The sequence below is a fragment of the Dermochelys coriacea genome, chromosome 5, assembly GCF_009764565.3.
Source record: "Dermochelys coriacea isolate rDerCor1 chromosome 5, rDerCor1.pri.v4, whole genome shotgun sequence".
Classification (NCBI taxonomy): Eukaryota; Metazoa; Chordata; order Testudines; family Dermochelyidae; genus Dermochelys; species Dermochelys coriacea.
In genome coordinates, this window is record NC_050072.1 from 69296571 (window position 1) to 69316125 (window position 19555).

General features: G+C 38.2%; 1 protein-coding gene across 9 annotated transcripts in view; it reads right to left on the minus strand.

Annotated features, from left to right (window-relative positions):
• FBXL17 (F-box and leucine rich repeat protein 17) overlaps positions 1 to 19555 on the minus strand; it is a 478686-nt gene that overhangs the window by 171673 nt on the left and 287458 nt on the right. Inside the window, exon 7 of one of the 9 annotated variants that reach the window (XM_038401593.2) lies at positions 3769 to 3835. The exons of the other annotated variants lie outside the window; for them this stretch is intronic. Within the exon in view, the coding sequence (XP_038257521.1) occupies positions 3784 to 3835 (52 nt within the window). The 3' untranslated portion in view covers positions 3769 to 3783. Of the gene's footprint in view, positions 1 to 3768; positions 3836 to 19555 lie in introns of those variants that run through there. 9 annotated transcript variants of the gene reach the window in all.

Consider the following 19555-nt stretch of genomic DNA (forward strand, 5'->3'; position numbering starts at 1 on the left):
ATCGGGAGCCCCAGGGCCAGGGGAGCAGCAGCGGCAGGGCTCATGCCCAGGGCCAGGTGGCAGCCTACATGGCTCCCGCTGCGCCGCGCCCCCGGCGGCCGGAGGAATTACATCACTTCCCGGCCAGAGCCCATCAAAGCCTCAGCGCCCCCTGCAGGGAAGCAGGTTAACAACCAGTTCTAAAACTGGTTCAAAATTTAAGAACCACTTCGCATGAACCAGTGAGAACTGGCTCAGCTCACCACTGCATGTATCTTAGTACCAGAGTACCATCCCAAGTGCTACTTCTTGCCACACTGAACACTTTCATAGGTTCACACATTTTAGGACCAGAAGGGACCATCTGACCTTCTGCATAACACAGGCCATAGGATTTCCCTGTACTAATTTCTGCTTCAATTCCAATAGCTGTGCTTGAACTAAAGCATCTCTTTTAGTAAAACATCCATTCATGATTTCAAAATTTCTTGTGATGGAGAATCCACCAAAGCCCTTGGTAAGTTGTTCCAATGGTCATTACCCTCACTGTTAAAAAATATGCACATTATTTCTAGGCTGAGTTTCACAAGAAACCCTGTTGTCACAAGATTCACAGCTCAATTTCCAGACCAAAGCAGTTAGAATAAATTTGGTGAAGCTTTAGAAATTAAGCAACTAAAATTTTAAATCCTTACCTTAACTAATTCTATAGAGGTTTACCCATCAAAACCTTTTGGTTGGTCTCTATTGTAAAATCATTACCATAATTGGGCCAATTACTGTTACTGATTGTGCCTCACAGAAATGGAACCCAAAACCCCAGAATTTTATTTCTTTTAACCCTTTTGGAAATAAATAGTGCAGAACATAGTAGTCAATGTGGTGTAGTGGATTGAAAACAAAACTCAGAGGCAAGAACTCCTGAGCTCTAATTCAGGTATTGCCAATGACTCCCTGTGTGACTTTGGGCATATTACAAATATCTGCATCTCAGTTCCCCCTTTTGAAAATGGAAGTAAATAATATTTCTCTAATTTACAGTGATGTTTTGAAGATTGTTTATTTAATGTTTGTTCAGTAAGTTCTTTGAAATTATAAAAGCACTACTTAAGGGCTAAGTTTCAGAGTAGTAGCCGTGTTAGTCTGTATCTGATGTATTCATGCATCCGATGAAGTGAGCTGTAGCTCACGAAAGCTTATGCTCTAATAAATTTGTTAGTCTCTAAGATGCCACTCCTTTTCTTTTTACTTAAGTGCTAAGTATTTCAGTCCTATTGCCAGAAGTCATTAAAATCTATATAGCATGTGTCTGTATCTCTCTCTCTCCCTCTCTCTATATAGCTACTGCTTCTTACAAGTTCCTTCTTAAACACAATGGTTATAGGTAAAAAATAAGAACCAAGATAACTAAATAGAGTGGAATCACTACTCGCTCAAATGAACTCATACAAAAACACAATAAAAGACAAAAACACCTAGCACCCATGGGCAAACACTTCTCACAAAATGATCACGCGTATCTGATTTTTCAGCCTTCATCCTCAAAGAAAACCTGCACAACACCTTCAAAAGACAAGCATTTTTAAATCATAACTTTGATAGACCCAATAAATTATAGACTCAATAAAGACACAGGATTTATGCTCATTACAACAATGTGTAACCAAATAACCATCCTTTTCTTACAACTGCAGAGGTGTTAACAGTCCACTTCACCTTTAATGATCTCTTGCAACCAGTGTTAACTTATTATGCTAAACACTCTGTTCCACCTTGTATTTAGCTGTATTTACTCCTGGAGTGGTGATGAGTCCAGCAAAAGCCTAAGGCTTCACACCAACTTGATGATCTAATGCCATTGATCACTGATGAGGTCTGAGTCTTGACAAGCTCTTCAAATATTTTCCCTTCTTATTAGCATCATTTCTGTTTTTGAAGAGGAATTTCAGTTGCTGTTACTCTCTGAGATTCTGGAGGTGCCAGAGCACATTCAGGTTGCAACATGCAAGTTGGATACTCGCCAATCTTATTTGGTGAAGGCAAGTCTTTGGGGCACTTTGAAATCAACCATCAATATTTTGCTGTTGGAAAGCAAGATTCCAGCATCAATTAAGGAAATAATTATTACATCCTGGTTCAAGATGATTTCTTTCTGGCTGTGCACAATGATCACGCATCAGTGCTGATTCTGCTATATGTGTCAGCTATCTTTAACATAACCATGTGTTTTTTTTTGACAGAATGATGAGAGTAGCTCCAGTCTCTTCTTTCTTAGCAAGATTCTAGATGATCTTGTTTATCTGCACCGAGAATTCTCTCTTGTTGGGTTTCACCGGTTTTAATTGTCATCCTCTCCTGTTTAGCTGCTGTATGAGGCTGCCAGCAGGCTAACAGGGAGGTATGAGCTGCAGTGTCTTCAGAATATGGATGACATAAAGCTCTACACCTCCATTTCATCTAATCCATCCAGTACTATTTACCTCAGTCATAACAGTGCCCAACCAGGACTGGGAAACTGATGAGACTCAATCTAGATTTGAGTTAGGTAATGCTTATGTGCTGGGTGAAGTGACCATAAGGCATTACAGAGATCATGTAATCATCTGGTGTGTGTTACAGGTCCCCTTCTGTCCCCAATCTTCAGAGGAGATGAATGTATTACAGCCCAAGTGAGTGAGCTTTAGACTTTTAGCTATGGAGGTCCACAGTTTAATCCCTGGTCTGCCAAAATTTCAGCCATCATAATTACATGAGAAAACAAATAAGGGATATATCTAGCATTTGTTACTCAGATTCACAACATAGGTCCTTTGCTTGCTCTTAGCTGCTGTTCAGGTAGCAATGGCTGCCAAGAATGTATTTTGTCATCTGTGTTCTGCAAAGAATTTATTGATATATTTGTCTCATCAAGGTTAGACTATTCAAACTGTTTAGAAATTTCAATTAGGGCAGAATGTGACTGTTTATTATGTGATATTTTCTGCAAGGGAGTGCTTGACATGATTTTTGGCTGCAATTTTTATTGTTGAGTTTCACCTGCAAAGTGCTAAATGGTTTGTGTCCTGGCAAATTTAGATATGTCCTCTTTCCTCATATCATACTGAGCCCAGGACTGTCCCATTAGTACTCAGCATGAAGGCCCACAATAGCTATACTATTCTCAGATCTTGATTTGTTGTGCACCACTTTCCTGGAGGGTGGGAGACAGAGGAAATTACCTACTGAGACATTTCCTTTTAGCCAGATTACATTTTATCAATTTCACTTTAGTAATCACAATCTTCAACAGTCCTTTTCTTGCCGGTGGTCTATATCACTGATTTGGTGTGGGAGTTCTTTGTGGAAATTTTTTTGAGCACTGGACAACTTTGCCTTTCCTGTTGGCATTCTTTTCTCATCCATTTTATCCTCACCCAAAAGAATTTTACATTCAACAACAAACACTTTGTCCAAATCACAGGAACAGCCATGGATACTAGGATGGCTTCTCCAAGCTCATCATCAGAAGCAAGCTCCCCACAACTCAAAGGGGCACCAGACCCTGAAAGGAGAAGAAATGGAAAACCTAAGGACTTAGGTCTACTGCTATGATGCTCAACCCCCAGCAACATACCTTTCATGATCCATGGGTCCTACACATGCCTATCACAACATACGGTGTACCTCATCTATTGCACTCAATGCCCCAGGAACAACTATGTGGGTAAAACCAGACAATCACTATGATTTCAAAGGAACTCACACAGAAAAACGATAAAAGACAAACACTGTATCACCTGTAGATGAACACCTTTCACAAAGCGATCATTCCATATCTGACTTCTCAGTCATCATCCTCAAAGGACATGTACAACACCTTCAAAAGAAAAGCCTGTGAGCTTAAATTCATAACTTTGCTAGACACTAAAAATCATGGACTGAATAGACAAACTGGATTTACAGCTTATTACAACAATCTATGATCAACTAACAATGCCTGCCCCCCCAAGCTGCCTTCCACACCCCACCTTTCCTTCCTCCCTATGACTGCAGGAGTGTTAATGGGCATTTCACCTTGAATGTTAACTACTTCTGCTAAACTATCTGTTCCACCTTTTATTTAGCTGTGACACTCTATACGTTTCCCAGACATGAAGAAGAGCTCTATATAAGCTCATAGTCATGTTTGTCTCACTAAAAGAAGTTTGTCCAATAAAAGATACTTCCTCACCCACCTTGTTTCTCTAAAATTCTGGGACCAACATGGCTACAGCTCCACTGCATATGACATTTTTTTCGTTACTTTCCTTACAATTCTGGGCTTTGCATCCATAAGAAAGACAATTTAGCTAGATTTCTCTCCCTCTTTCTTAACCTACATATAGTTTTACACATGGATGTGGCATACGAGCATGGTGTTTCAAATGGTTTACGGTACATCAACTCCCACATATTGATGAATAATAATTCTATAACTTTAAGTAGCACTTTTTACCTAGAAGATCTGAGTCCAAACAGCATTTCACATACACCTGCTGAACAAGAGACCACAAGCTGAAATGCAACACAACTTTAAATAGTATCAGCATCACCTAATAATAATTCCGGTATGAAAAATGGTGATTAACTTACAGCATCAAATATAGGGAAACAACAGGTAATTTGCAATTTAAATGGCTAGCATGAGATACCAGTGCTGACACTGCTACATAACTCCTAGTTAAAAGTGTCATATGTGCTCAGGGATCTGTGTAGTGGTTTTTTTCTTTTTAATATTATCCAAAAGAAGACACTCTTATCACCACAGCTTCCCCTACCAAATAATCACCATGACTGCAGCACCTACACTGTGGGTAGTTTCTAAAATTTTAAATAATTTTAGTGCCTGTGGACCGCCAGGCCGAGAGACTTAAGACATCTGTTTATCCATATAAGATGTACAGCACGGGCAATGGCAGTGTGATTTAGATTCACTGCTCTATCAACCATGCCTTAGCCTTAAACTGGAGGAAACACCACCTGTGAGATAGAACTTCAGTCTCCATGGCCAATCACTTCTGTCCTCCTTACTGAGAATGGCATTAATTGACACACTTGTGGGCAATTATAAGGAAACTATGAACTCATTTTACTTAGGTCACCAACAGTCATGAAATTATCATGATTTTTGAGAACTTCTCATATAGGTTATATCTGAACTGTGGTGAAAGTCCAGTGACGAAAGATTCTGTATCCCCTTACCAATTCTCAGAAACAACCAGTTACACTAGTTTAGCATTACGAAAAGGAGGACTTGTGGCACCTTAGAGACTAAGAAATTTATTTGAGCATACCTTTTCGTGAGCTACAGCTAACTTTGCTTTGTTTTTACTAGAACTAATTTTGCTTAATTTATGACAGCTGACAAGGTCACAGACCATGACATATTTTCAGGCTCTGTGGGGTACCGTACCGGAACAGCAATTTTGACATTTGTCTGAGATAATGGGAGGCATTATTAAGACATATCTTTACACACTTAGAGGACTGATTCCTCATGCAATTTGGGAAATTTCCTCTACTTAGTAAGGCCAGGGGTAGGGGAAAAAACAAGAATAACTTTCTCTTTCTTAAGCAATAAAAAAAATTATATCTACACATCCTTTAAAGAACATACAAGGCAGGTAGATAAAGGTCACACATCTCTGTTGTTACTGGAATAAATCCATAGAATTAAAGTTGTTATTGAAACATTCTCAAACTACTGAAGTCACCAAATAAATAAAAGAAAGTTGTTTTATAAAGACTGCAGAACTTAAAAAGCTTGTTTTTCTCTTGTCATAATTAAATACAGGACAAAAAAGATCAAAGAAAAGGAATACACTGTCTGGTTAAATTATCACTCTGTTTTAAATTTTGTTTATACCTCACATAAAATGATCCACCTATGATCTCAATGATTTGTATAAAACAGCCAAACCTCAATCATTTAAATAATTCTTTGTAGGCATCTCTCCCCAACAAGATCAAGGAAAATTAGAAGTGGTCACAAATCTTTCAAAAGCACTCAATTAAGGGCCAAAGACATAGAAAGGTTGTAAATAAATGCTATTAAGGATTCCCAAGAGCTACAGTAGTGTACTTTGAAAAGACGAGGGAAGTAATGTAATTAACAACTATTACCATGCATTATAAACCACATTTGTCATATGTCATATTATACAGGACAGGGTGGGGTGAAGGTATTTAGCAAAGTACTATAAACTCGGAGTTACTATTGATAGATTAGAAAGAAAGAAAGAAAGAAAGAAAGAAAGAAAGAAAGAAAGAAAGAAAGAAAGAAAGAAAGAAAGAAAGAAAGAAAGAAAGAAAATGAACGAACAGGAGAAGGAATGCATGTAAAGTTCTTGAAAGTATAGACCAAAGTAAATAACATACTGTAATATATTTACCAAGTAATGATGCAAACTAAAGAAGAACACATTAGACATAAGGAAAGAGACATCATCTGGTATGGAAGTTGTTGAATTTTGAGCTAGAGAACGTTTAATTTAGAAAGAGGAATTTCCTTGGCTTTCCCCACTACAAATAAATTTGTGGCACAAAAATCATTTGTGTAAAACACTTTGTATACAAGAATCCCTGGGTAAATAGTAGCATTAAAACATCAGACAGAGATAAAACCTGACTTTTTAGGGGTGAGTGTGATCTAGTGGTTGAGACTCGACTGTTTTTCTATTGCTATCTTTGCCACTACTGTACAACTGCATGCAACTTTGATCAAATCCCTCAGATTACCTATTAGCAATATAGATACACATTGACAGGTTTCAGAGTAGCAGCCATGTTAGTCTGTATCCACAAAAAGAAAAGGAGTACTTGTGGCACCTTAGAGACTAATAAATTTATTTGAGCATAAGCTTTCGTGAGCTACAGCTCACTTCATTGGATGCATTCAGTGGAAAATACAGTGGGGAGATTTATATACACTGAGAGCATGAAATAATGGGTGTTACCATACACACTGTAATGAGAGTGATCAGGTAAGGTGAGCTATCACCAGCAGGAGAGTGGGGGGGTGGAGGAGGAACCTTTTGTAGTGATAATCAAGGTGGGCCATTTCCAGCAGTTGACAAGAACGTGTGAGGAACAGTGGGGGGGGAAATAAACACGGAAAAATAGTTTTACTTTGTGTAATGACTCTTCCACTCCCAGTCTCTATTCAAGCCTAAATTAATTGTATCCAGTTTGCAAATTAATTCCAATTGAGCAGTCTCTGGTTGGAGTCCGTTTTTGAAGTTTTTTTGTTGAAGAATTGCCACTTTTAGGTCTGTAATCGAGTGACCAAAGAGACTGAAGTGTTCTCCAACTGGCTTTTGAATGTTATAATACTTGACATCTGATTTATTCTTTTAGGTAAAGACTGTTACAGACCTAAAAGTGCAATTCTTCAACAAAAAAACTTCAAAAACAGACTCCAATGAGAGACTGCTGAATTGGAATTAATTTGCAAAGTGGATACAATTAACTTAGGCTTGAATAAAGACTGGGAGTGGATGGGTCATTACACAAAGTAAAACTATTTCTTCATGTTTATTGCCCCCCTCTGTTCCTCAGATGTTCTTGTCCCCTCATTGGTCATTTTGGGTCAGGTGCCAGCGAGGTTACCCTAGCTTCTTAACCCTTTACAGGTGAAAGGATTTTGCCTCTGGCCAGGAGGGATTTTATAGCACTGTATACAGAAAGGTGGTTACCCTTCCCTTTATTTTTATGACAAACCCAGTTATACTTTTGGACTTCACAAGTTCTTCATGTTGACTGTGCCTATTCATTTCATTGGGTGATCCCTGTTTCCCGTGTGTATGTGAAGAGGTGAATAACACTTCCTAATTCACTTTCTCCACACCATTCATGATTTTATAGACCTTTCATATACCACCTTAATTTCTTTTCTAAAACTGAACAGTCCCATTCTTTTTAATCTCTCCTCATATGGAAACTATTCCATATCCCTAATCATTTCTGTGGCTTTTCTCTGTACCTTTCCTAATTCTAATACATCTTTTTTGAGATGGGGTGAGCAGAACTGCACACAGTATTCAAGGTGTGGGCATACCATGCATATATATAGTGGCATTATGATATTTTCTGTTTTATCATCTATCCTTTTCCTAACAATTGCTAACACTTGAGTGGATGTTTTCAGAGAACTATCCACAATGACCCCAAGATCTCATTCTTCAGTGGTAACAACTAATTTGGGCCCCATTATTTTTTATGTATAGTTGGGAACATGTTTTCCAATGTATATTACTTTGTATATCCGATGAAGTGAGCTGTAGCTCATGAAAGCTTATGCTCAAATAAATTTGTTAGTCTCTAAGGTGCCACAAGTACTCCTTTTCTTTTTATGATTCTCTATGAGTTCATTGTAACAAAAATGTTAATGTTTATGACTTTATGAGGTTCCTTCCAGCCCTACATTTCAATGATTCTTTGTATTATTGTGGAATTGTAAGTAACATCTCTAGAGAGAAGTTCTGACTAATGTAAAACCTAGGAAGCGTTATGAGCTTCAAAGGACTATTTGAAACAATGTGAACTTTTAAAGTTAAGTGGGTTTCCCAGGAAATCTCTGGGGAGAAGTGTATGCAAATGAAAAATCCTACAGTTATGCAAAAACCCAGATTTTTGAAGCTATGCCCTGAGAAGAAACTCACAGTTTACAAATTACTTATCCCAGATTAAAGACCCAGATTTTATAAAGAGGGGACTAAACTTTTCATGAATGTGCTTCTTCTGAGCTAACAACTGTTGTCAACTTGTGACCATAGAAAAACCCCTTGGTGGGGTTTGAAGCACTGTTCACCTGCTAGAGGCCTTGGTTGGGAGTTGGGGTGATCTCTGGCAAGCTTATTAGCATGAATGTAGACTCTTTGATTGTTTTAAATACGTTTTCTATGTAATGCTTTTACCTTAAGAATAAATGTGCTTGCTTAAAAAGAGCTCTGTGGTAACTTTACTGTGAGCAGTTACACTGTTTATATCCTGAAGTGGGAACATGAGAAATCTCATACTCCTTTACAGCTTTCAGTAAGAGTCAGCAGAAAACATGATTCAGCTGCTCTTTAAAGGAAAAGCTTGCACATCATATATCCAGGCATGTGCCAGATCCAGCACTAATAAAACATTGCTTATTTCAGAAACCAATAATGAATACAGCAAACAGGATTTTGCTTCTATAGATTTTTTTTTTTAAAAAAGCATCTACTATACATCAGTTCAATTAATTCTGCAGTTTTTAAAAAGAAAATCTTTGTTCTTTTTGCTATCAAAATATCAGTGTAATTCCCTCTAATGTACTAAAAGCAGACCCTTTAAACATTTACCACAGATTTGATATGGGTATATGTTAATTTACCTATAATAATACAAATGCTTTACTTTTTTTTCTTGTTCTTGGCCAGCACAATTAATTAGGCAAGTAACCCTGTCTTCACAACAAAGCATCATTGTACATTAGGTTACATCAGCTAAATTGTCCTGTGCAATGATTTAAACAAACAAAAACCTTCAGCAAATTAGAAAGAACAATTGAAATATACATTGCCAAACAGAAAACACTCTTGAACAACTAAAAGTTTTAACTCCTGAAAGTTAGTGGAATAATCCGCTATTTAAGTTCAAAGTCTGAAAACTTAATGTTAAAAAAGGAAAGTGTGTTATGAATGTGATGAAACAAATAAATAACATGAAAAGCAGCAATTGGAATTTCAATGGGAATGATCCCATTAAATGCAAAGTAATACACTGAGGAAAAAAATAAGTCAAAACAAAGGTATATAATGTTAGGAAAATTTTGGAAAGCAGTAATGGCAGAACAGCATAACATTATAATGTTTGACTTAAGATGGTGGGCAATCAGAAAGAGGTTGACACACTTGGTGTGAATCAAGAGAAGAGAAATAAAAATGATTGTCTAGTGGGATGACTTATCAAAAAAATGAAGATAAATAAATAGGTGTATCTTGTCTACATGGTTACTAAGGAGGATTTAGGAGCCTGGATGGGTAGTAGTGTACACCTATTTGAGGGAGAAGGATGATATTGTGGTTAAAGGCACAAGCAGAAAACTGGCTTGTTTGACTTTGGGCAATTCACTTCATTCCTCTGGGTGATAGGTCTGCATCAGTGAAATGGGAATAATGAAATTTCCCTACCTCATTGGGATGTGTGGAGGTTAAATCCATAAATACTTGGGAGGTTATCAGGTGCTTCAATGATATAAGTCTTCTAATTATCTAGACACTTAAGTCCAGATTTTTAGAGGTATTCAGGCATTATTACTGCACTCAGCATTGCAACACCTAACTCCTGTAGGAGCCTAAAGCTCGTTCTCAAAAAGGATTTAGGCACATAGAAGCCTAAATTCCATTAAAAATCAACTCCTACATGCCTGAATACCTCTAAAAATCTGGGTCCAGGCTAATCAATAGGCGGATCACGGGTCAAATCTGGACACCAGATGATTTTCAATGGACCACAAAATCTTTTTATTTATGTATTATCATTGCAATCATTATTATTACTATTTTTGTATTATTTTTTCTGGAGTCTAGATCTTGCCTATACTTTGACCAAGAAATGTGGATTTTCAAAAAATAATTGATCTCTGTCTGGGTCTATGATGATACTCCAAGAGTTTATAAATAGGATGGGATGAAATTCAGCAAAGGAAAATTCAGGATGGTTATCAGGAAACATGCCGAGGAATAGTTTCTAAACACAGTGGTCATTTAAAACTACATTATAAAAGACACTTGAAATGTACCATAATGAACAAGTGGGCTATAACTAACAGAGAAATCTTTTCCATCTCCAATTTTAATGACTCCCTAAATGCTATAAAAACTATAAACATATGAAGTATTTATTTAAGAATAAATAAATGGGCTTCTTGTCCCACCCATACTCATTTCATTCACTGCTCCTTCAAGCAAGATTTGGCAGTCTTCATAAGGAGTGCTGTGGCTCCATGAATTAAAGCAAACTTTGATACTTTGATGAAAGAGTTTTGAGAGTTTGACTCCCCGTTCGGGTATTTATTTTTAAACTTTTGTTTGCCAGGGAGAGGACTGTAACCCCCATGCAGCCACAGACAATTCAGGAAGTATAGGGGTGCATACAAACAGGAGCAAGGATAATTGCAGAAATAACTGCTCTGATGGTATTCATCTAGCAAGTTCATGCATCCATGAAAATGGGTGCAAGCAATTAAATGTTCCATAGCTTTACTCAAAGAAAGCATGAGGAACATCTCTGAAGTTGGATCTGTTTTATAAGTTAACATAGGAACAAATATTTGCAAGAAATTATTAAAATGTTTGATATTAGTTGAGTTAAAAAACCTGTAAACCTCAAACAACTGGACTTCACACAATTTTAATTTCCCTTTCAATTACTACAGAAACAATACAAAGCACCTCACTGGTTCTGGACTACATGTTAGAATGGCGGACATTCACAATTAGTGTAAACTTTCCCACTCTTACAGAAACCAGTATACTCCTGATGCTGGAGTTCCAGCGAGGGTTAGTGGGTTATAGTAAAAAGACTGGTTATAATATGACACATCCAGGATTGTCTAATTGTAGATAAATCCAAGACTTAGGCTTGTTTTGCTTCACGCAGTTATGATTCGAAAATTCAGCAAAATTCTTTCATTACATACCTCAGTTTTACTGTCATACCAAAATAGATTTTTAAAACTTTCAAAAACAAAAAACACCAGTGTTACTTCTGATCAGTTTATCTAACATGTTAACATAAAAAAAACATTAAGCAAGGGGGAACCAGTGACCAAATTGCGACTCTTTAGTCACAATTCTGTTTATGTTCTGCTTCTGGGGCAATACAACTACATACTGCCTCTTACTCAGGGCTGATTTCAAGGTGGTAATCTTGTCCTAAAAGAATAATAGTTAATTCAGTGCTTTCCCTTCATATTTATCATAATCAAATAATGTCATTTACAAAGCACTCCCATTTATTGTAGAGATGCTAAAATAAATAAAATAATAAAACAGCTATGAATTATTGAATATCATATACACTTACCAGTAATTAGATAAATAATACTAAAAACTGGCAAAACTAATAAAATAATGGCCAGTAAAACTGAAAGTGTGGTAAACTTTTCCTGGGATACAATACTAAGCAAATCTAACGTAATAAATAAACATATGTGAAATAGATGCCAGCATGTAGAATTCGATAATCTGAATTCAAACAGCATTATATAAAAACAAATGGTACCACTAGTAGTTCAAGAGACATATGTAAATCTACACTGGACTTTTATGTTACTGTTATGATATAAATCAACTTGAAACATTCAAAAGTTCAGTTCTCTATTCTGCCACAAGAAAATTATTAGACCCCTGCCTTGTTAACTGTCACCACAAATCTCAAAACACAGCAGTACAAAATCTACAATCCCATTCTCCATACATATCCTTTGCACATTGCTGGCTAAGACTTGGGACTCAGAAGTTGTCCCAGTGCATGTGGTGTGAATTATTGGGGAAAAACGCCATATAAAAAGCTGGAGGACACATGGGGAAGAAAATTAGACATACTAAAATACAACAATTTCTAGAGCTCTGAGTTCACCAATATGTACAATGTTCCATATCAGCAGCTTATATAATTGCACTCAAAACTTAAAACACTACTACTATTTTAAATGAAATTAAACAACAACAACAGAAACAAGAAGAAATATTGAATATAAAATCCTACTCAGTGAGATTTAGGAATTCTTAATGTTCAAATTGTCCCCTTAGAGACACGTCTTGATCATTTATGCAAAGGATTTATCGAGGAAAAAGGAAATGCAAGCAAGCATGGTTAAGGGAAGAGACTAAACATCTCCCCTTGCTAAACAAAACAGATGTCATTTTAAAAACAGCTTGCATTAAAATATGGGAGTGGATTAAATTAGGATCAAGTGTTGGACATGCTGGATCTTCTGAAAAATGGGCAATGTAATCTTAGATATTCATCCTAAATGTCTTACTGCTGTTAAAATTTTTCAAAGAGAAAATTGGTGGTAATATATTACTTGGTCATCAAGAAATTATTCAATATGCAATAACTAACAGGAACTGTTTTAAATCACTTAAAGTGCACCAACTGCAGAAGCCAAAAAAATTTTCTGCTCACACTTACCAATTATATGAACTTACAAATTGGGCTTCTAAAAAAATTACAATTCTGGGAGAAAAGGGTAGTAAACAATCTATGGACATATAACTAATGTGATCCTGCTGAATCTTCTCTAAAAAAATAATCTTTCAACAGATGTATCATAGTATGGACATGTTAAAAAAAGTAAATATTGTCATTAAAATTATGTGGATTAGAAGGAATCAACAAAACTTCGTAGACTGAATCAATGAGAGCCAATACAGGATTTCCACCAAACAGAAAAAAAAAATAATTTTTCACAGAGGGACTGAGTAATTTGGAGGGTTGGTAGTAGGTTATGGAGTTGTTCTCCATTAGATTACCAGCCTGAAACAATTTTATTGAATAGTGACAGAAAGTTGCTACCATCTGATCTTGTTTGATATATGTAATCAAAGTGAGTGAAATCAATCTTCTCCATATTGCTGATATTACCTGTCACAACTGTTGTGTTCTTGTGCAGTAATGAGGCTTCTAGACAGAAACTTAGACCTTTGGACTCTCTTACAAAGCTTGAAACCATTAAAAAAACCTTTGAAAATTATGAAAGCATTTTATTGCCAGTAGGTACTGAAACACAGCAATATTTTGTTATTGAAAATCTTCCATAAAATTTTTTATCCACATGAGGCGGGATGGTCCCTGAACCCAAACATCTACACCACAATTTTATAGCCCTGCAGTCCAAGCCAATGAGCTCGAGTCAACAGACACAGGCCAGCCGTCAATTTTTAACTGCAGTGTAGACATACCCTATGAGGCTTAAACCCTCTAAACCCTTAAGAACCTTAAATCCTAAATAACTATAGAAATGTCTTTTTATTCCCCAGCGTGGAGTTGAGCTATATTACAAGTAGTAATTGTCTAGAATTCTGTACTATAACAGATAGAATACCCCAGGTCGGGGTTCTAGAGGTGTGTCTGTGCGGATTTGTTCTTGTGCTTTTTTTTTTTTTGTGTGTGTGTGTGTGTGCTACTAGGCAGCTTTCCAACACCACTTTCTACAAGCCATTACCCTCTGATCCCACTGAGAGTTACCAAAAGAAACTACAGCATTTGCTCAAGGAACTCCCTGAAAAAGCACAAGAACATCCGCACAGACACACCCCTAGAACTTGAACCTGGTATCTGCTACCCAAGATCCATAAACCTGGAAATCCTGGACGCCCCATCATCTCAGGCGTTGGCACCCTGACAGCAGGATTGTCTGGCTATGTAGACTCCCTCCTCAGGCCCTACCTTACCAGCACTCCCAGCTATCTTCGAGACACCACTGACTTCCTGAGGAAACTACAATCCATTGGTGATCTTCATAAAAACACCATCCTAGCCACTATGAATGTAGAAGCCCTCTACACCAACATTCCACATAAAGATGGACTACAAGCCGTCAGGAACACTATCCCCGATAATGTCACGGCTAACCTGGTGGCTGAATTTTGTGACTTTGTCCTCAACCATAACTATTTCACCTTTGGGGACAATGTATACCTTCAAATCAGCGGCACTGCGATGGGTACCCACATGGCCCCACAGTATGCCAACATTTTTATGGCTGACTTAGAACAACGCTTCCTCAGCTCTTGTCCCCTAATGCCCCTACTCTACTTGCGCTACATTGATGACATCTTCATCATCTGGACCCATGGAAAAGAAGTCCTTGAGGAATTCCACCAGGATTTCAACAATTTCCATCCCACCATCAACCTCAGCCTGGACCAGTCCACACAAGAGATCCACTTCCTGGACATTACCGTGCTAATACGCGATGGTCACATAAACACCACCCTATATCGGAAACCTACTGACCGCTATTCCTACCTACATGCCTCTAGCTTTCATCCAGATCATACCACACGATCCATTGTCTACAGCCAAGCTCTACGATATAACCGCATTTGCTCCAACCCCTCAGACAGAGACAAACATCTACAAGATATCTATCATGCATTCTTACAACTACAATACCCACCTGCTGAAGTGAAGAAACAGATTGACAGAGCCAGAAGAGTACCCAGAAGTCACCTACTACAGGACAGGCCCAACAAAGAAAATAACAGAATGCCACTAACCATCACCTTCAACCCCCAACTAAAACCTCTCCAACGCATCATGAAGGATCTACAATCTATCCTGAAGGATGACCCATCACTCTCACAGATCTTGGGAGACAGGCCAGTCCTTGCTTACAGACAGCCCCCCAACCTGAAGCAAATACTCACCAGCAACCACACACCACACAACAGAACCACTAACCCAGGAACCTATCCTTGCAACAAAGCCCATTGCCAACTCTGTCCACATATCTATTCAGGGGACACCATCATAGGGCCTAATCACATCAGCCACACTATCAGAGGCTTGTTCACCTGCGCATCTACCAATGTGATATATGCCATCATGTGCCAGCAATGCCCCTCTGCCATGTACATTGGTCAAACTGGACAGTCTCTACGTAAAAGAATAAATGGACACAAATCAGACGTCAAGAATTATAACATTCAAAAACCAGTCGGAGAACACTTCAATCTGTCTGGTCACTCGATTACAGACCTGAGAGTGGCTATTCTTCAACAAAAAAACTTCAAAAACAGACTCCAACAAGAGACTGCTGAATTGGAATTAATTTGCAAACTGGATACAATTAACTTAGGCTTGAATAGAGACTGGGAATGGATGAGTCATTACACAAAGTACAACTATTTCCCCATGTTATTTCTCCTCCCCTACCCCACCCCCCACTGTTCCTCAGATGTTTTTGTTAACTGCTGGAAATGGCCTACCTTGCTTGTCACCATGAAAGGTTTTCCTCCTTCCCCCCCGCCCCCCGCTGCTGGTGATGGCTCATCTTAAGTGATCACTCTCCTTACAGTGTGTATGATAAAATCCATTGTTTCATGTTCTCTGTGTGTGTATATAAATCTCCCCACTGTATTTTCCACCAAATGCATCCGATGAAGTGAGCTGTAGCTCACGAAAGCTTATGCTCAAATAAATTTGTTAGTCTCTAAGGTGCCACAAGTACTCCTTTTCTTTGTTCTATGGATAGAGGACTTCAGTGATGTCAAGTAGGCACCCACTTTTCACAAGAATACTAGTTTGTGAATTTGACTTGTGAATAACAGACACACCCCCTCAATGGGCATGATATAATTCTTGCTATATCCTCTGGTTTCTTTCCCTACCAAATTAACATCCCTTCGGTCTTGTCTAGTCGAAGCCTCAGCCAGCTAATGCCCATTCTTTCCCAAATCTTACACAGACATTGAATAAGACTGGGTGAGGGAGAGGTAAAGCCTTGTATCAAGATTCATCATAGTACTGAAAAACCATAGCCCAGTCTCCAGACTAATGCACTCAAAAACTGTCTATACACGTTACACAAGAGAGGTGATGGAATGGAACCCTGCAGAATTCCACATGACAGCAGCCTCAGAGAGGAGGAGCAGCTTTTTTCCAATACTAATCTTGGAAAACAATCCACAAAAAGAAACAGAGGCATCTTTTGGTTCAAAAGTCTTTGCATTAAAAGATTCTCTCATGTCAGGCTTAAAGATGGCATAATGAGAGAGCTCTATTCATGGGAAAACAGCTTTCAGAACTAATGAACCTAAATCAGTAGTTTTCAACCTGTGGTCAATGGACCCCTGGGTCTGCAGACTACGTCTAAGGACCCACAAAAGGCTGTTGTTACCATAGAACAGTGGTTACCAACCTGTGGTCCACAGACCCCTGGGCATCCACAGACTATGTCAAAGATTTTCAAAAGGGTGCACACCTATATTTGACATTTTTTAGGAGTCCACATTAGAAAAGGTTGAAAACCACTGACCTAGCTACGATATGAGCTTCCTTAACTACACAATGGCTGCTCTTTACCCCAAGTGGCACTTCAATGCATCTACCTACTTTTAAATACATCATGTGGCAATTTCTGAGCTGACATTCAGTCAGCTAAGGAGGAATTTTAAGTGGGACTGTGCAACCTAAAAAGTAAATCTGCCTGGTTGACAGTCTTGCAATGGAGTTCAGCCTAGAGAAAAGAAAACGCCCACTGGGATGAAAAATTCCTAGCTCCAGCCAAATAAGAATTGGGGAGCGTTATATTGACTTCCTCTGGGTACATCTTGCTTCCCAGTGCATCAATCTGAAGTGGGAGCAGGAGACAGAAGAAAAGTTTTATATTTCATTATCACTCTTCTGAGCCATTGAGTGTCCTCTCTCCAACCTTTTTAATTTTTCTGTGTTTTAAATTTAGTAACTTAAAACACCCGTGTTTTCTCATCCAGACTTTTTTTTGCAGGTGATTTATCTACAATGTAAGATAATTGTTTTTAATATCCCATTCCCCCCTCCTACCCAAAATGTTTTTCAACTTACATAATATTAGGAGTTAACGATTTAATATGGTTTAAGTATGCTCTTGAAATGGGAAGCAGATAAAGGAATCACAGGAATGCTTTACTCTAAATCATTATGGCATCTGTCATCAATATAATCTTGAACATTATTACATATAGTAGTGCTTCACATAAGGCCCTATTTGGTTAATGAATAAAAGAAAAATATATTGTGGTAATATCAAATTAATTAAACTTTTATGCCCATATTGGTAAGGCTCAAAATGTATGTGATCTTCCCTTTCCCTCTCTTCATGCGAAAACAGTATTTGTTGGCAAACTCTGGGTAATTCTTTCTAATTTATCTCCTCAAAAGAAATGCCTCAATGCAGTGTTTCCTAAATTTTTCAGGAAACTGTACAAGATTATGGGTCTGAGCCAATGATGACTGAAATCAATGGGAAGGCTTTCAGATGACCTCTGTTCGTTTATGGGTAAAACCCCTAAATGACAGAGATTGTCTCATCTTTAAAGTTATGGCATGAAGAAGAAATCTAGAGTAGCAGTCACTAAAGCTGAAGCACCAGTAATAGCACCCCTACCAGTGGTTGGAAACCACTGTTTTAATGCTCTGTTTAATGTTACAAAGCTTTAGTCAGATCCCACTTGGCCAACAGCCAAGACTAAGAATTAACCCTAAAAAAATAAGTGTGCTTATGCAATTAAACAAAGAAAATATTTTCAAAATTAGGATATTCAGTAAAATATATTTCAGCAAGGGGATTATGCTGATGACGGGTTCTACTCGATAACAATCCAAAGCAGTGTGGACCAATGCATTTTCATTTTCATTATCTGAGTCAGATGCCACCCTCAGAAGGTTGATTTTCTTTTTTGGTGGTTCGGGTTCTGTAGTTTCCGCTTCGGAGTGTTGCTCTTTTAAGATTTCTGACAGCATGCTCCACACCTTGTCTTGATCAGATTTTGGAAGGCACTTCAGATTCTTAAATCTTGGGTCGAGTACTGTAGTTGTCTTTAGAAATCTTACATTGGTATCTTCTTTGCGTTTTGTCAAATCTGCGGTGAAATTGTTCTTAAAATGAAGCACATGTACTGGGTCAACAGCTGTGACTGCTACAAAATGAAATATATGGCAGAATGCGGGTAAAACAGAGCCAGGGATATACAATTCTCCCCCAAGGAGTTCAATCACAAATGTAATTAACGCATTATTTTTTTAACGAGCTATCATCAGCATGGAAGCATGTCCTCTGGAAAGGTGGCCAAAGCACAAAAGTGCAAACGAATGTTTAGCATATATGGCACATAAATACCTTGCAATGCCGGCTACAAAAGTAGGAGTGTTGCCAGCAGATCGAGAGAAGTGCTTATTCCCCTCTATTTGGCACTGGTGAGGCCACATCTGGAGTACTGCGTCCAGTTTGGGCCCCTCACTACAGAAATTGTGGACAAATTGGAGAAAGTCCAGTGGAGGACAACGAAAATGATTAAGGGGCTGGGGCACATGACTTATGAGGTGAGGCTGAGGGAACTGGGCTTATTTAGTCTGCAGAAGAGAAGAGTGAGGTGGGATTTGATAGCAGCTTGAAATGGGATTCCAAAGGGAATGGAGCTAGGCTGTTTTCAGTGGTGGCAGATGACGGAACAAGGAGCAATGGTCTCAAGTTGCAGTAGGGGAGGTTTAGTTTGGATATCAGGAAAAACTATTTCACAAGGAGGGTGGTGAAGCTCTGGAATGGGTTACCTAGTGAGGTGGTGGAATCTCCATCCTTAGAGGTTTTAAATGGCTGGTATGACAAAGCCCTGGCTGGGATGATTTAGTTGTGATTGGTCCTGCTTGAGCAGGAGGTTGGACTAGATGACCTCCTGACAACCAGACATCCTTCTATATTTTCCAATTGCTTCTATTAGACAGTCATTTTCCCCCATTAATGTTGTAGTAAAGAGCTCACTAAGCCAGTCTATGTATGAAGGAGGAATTACAGATTTCCATTTTCTTAAAATAATTC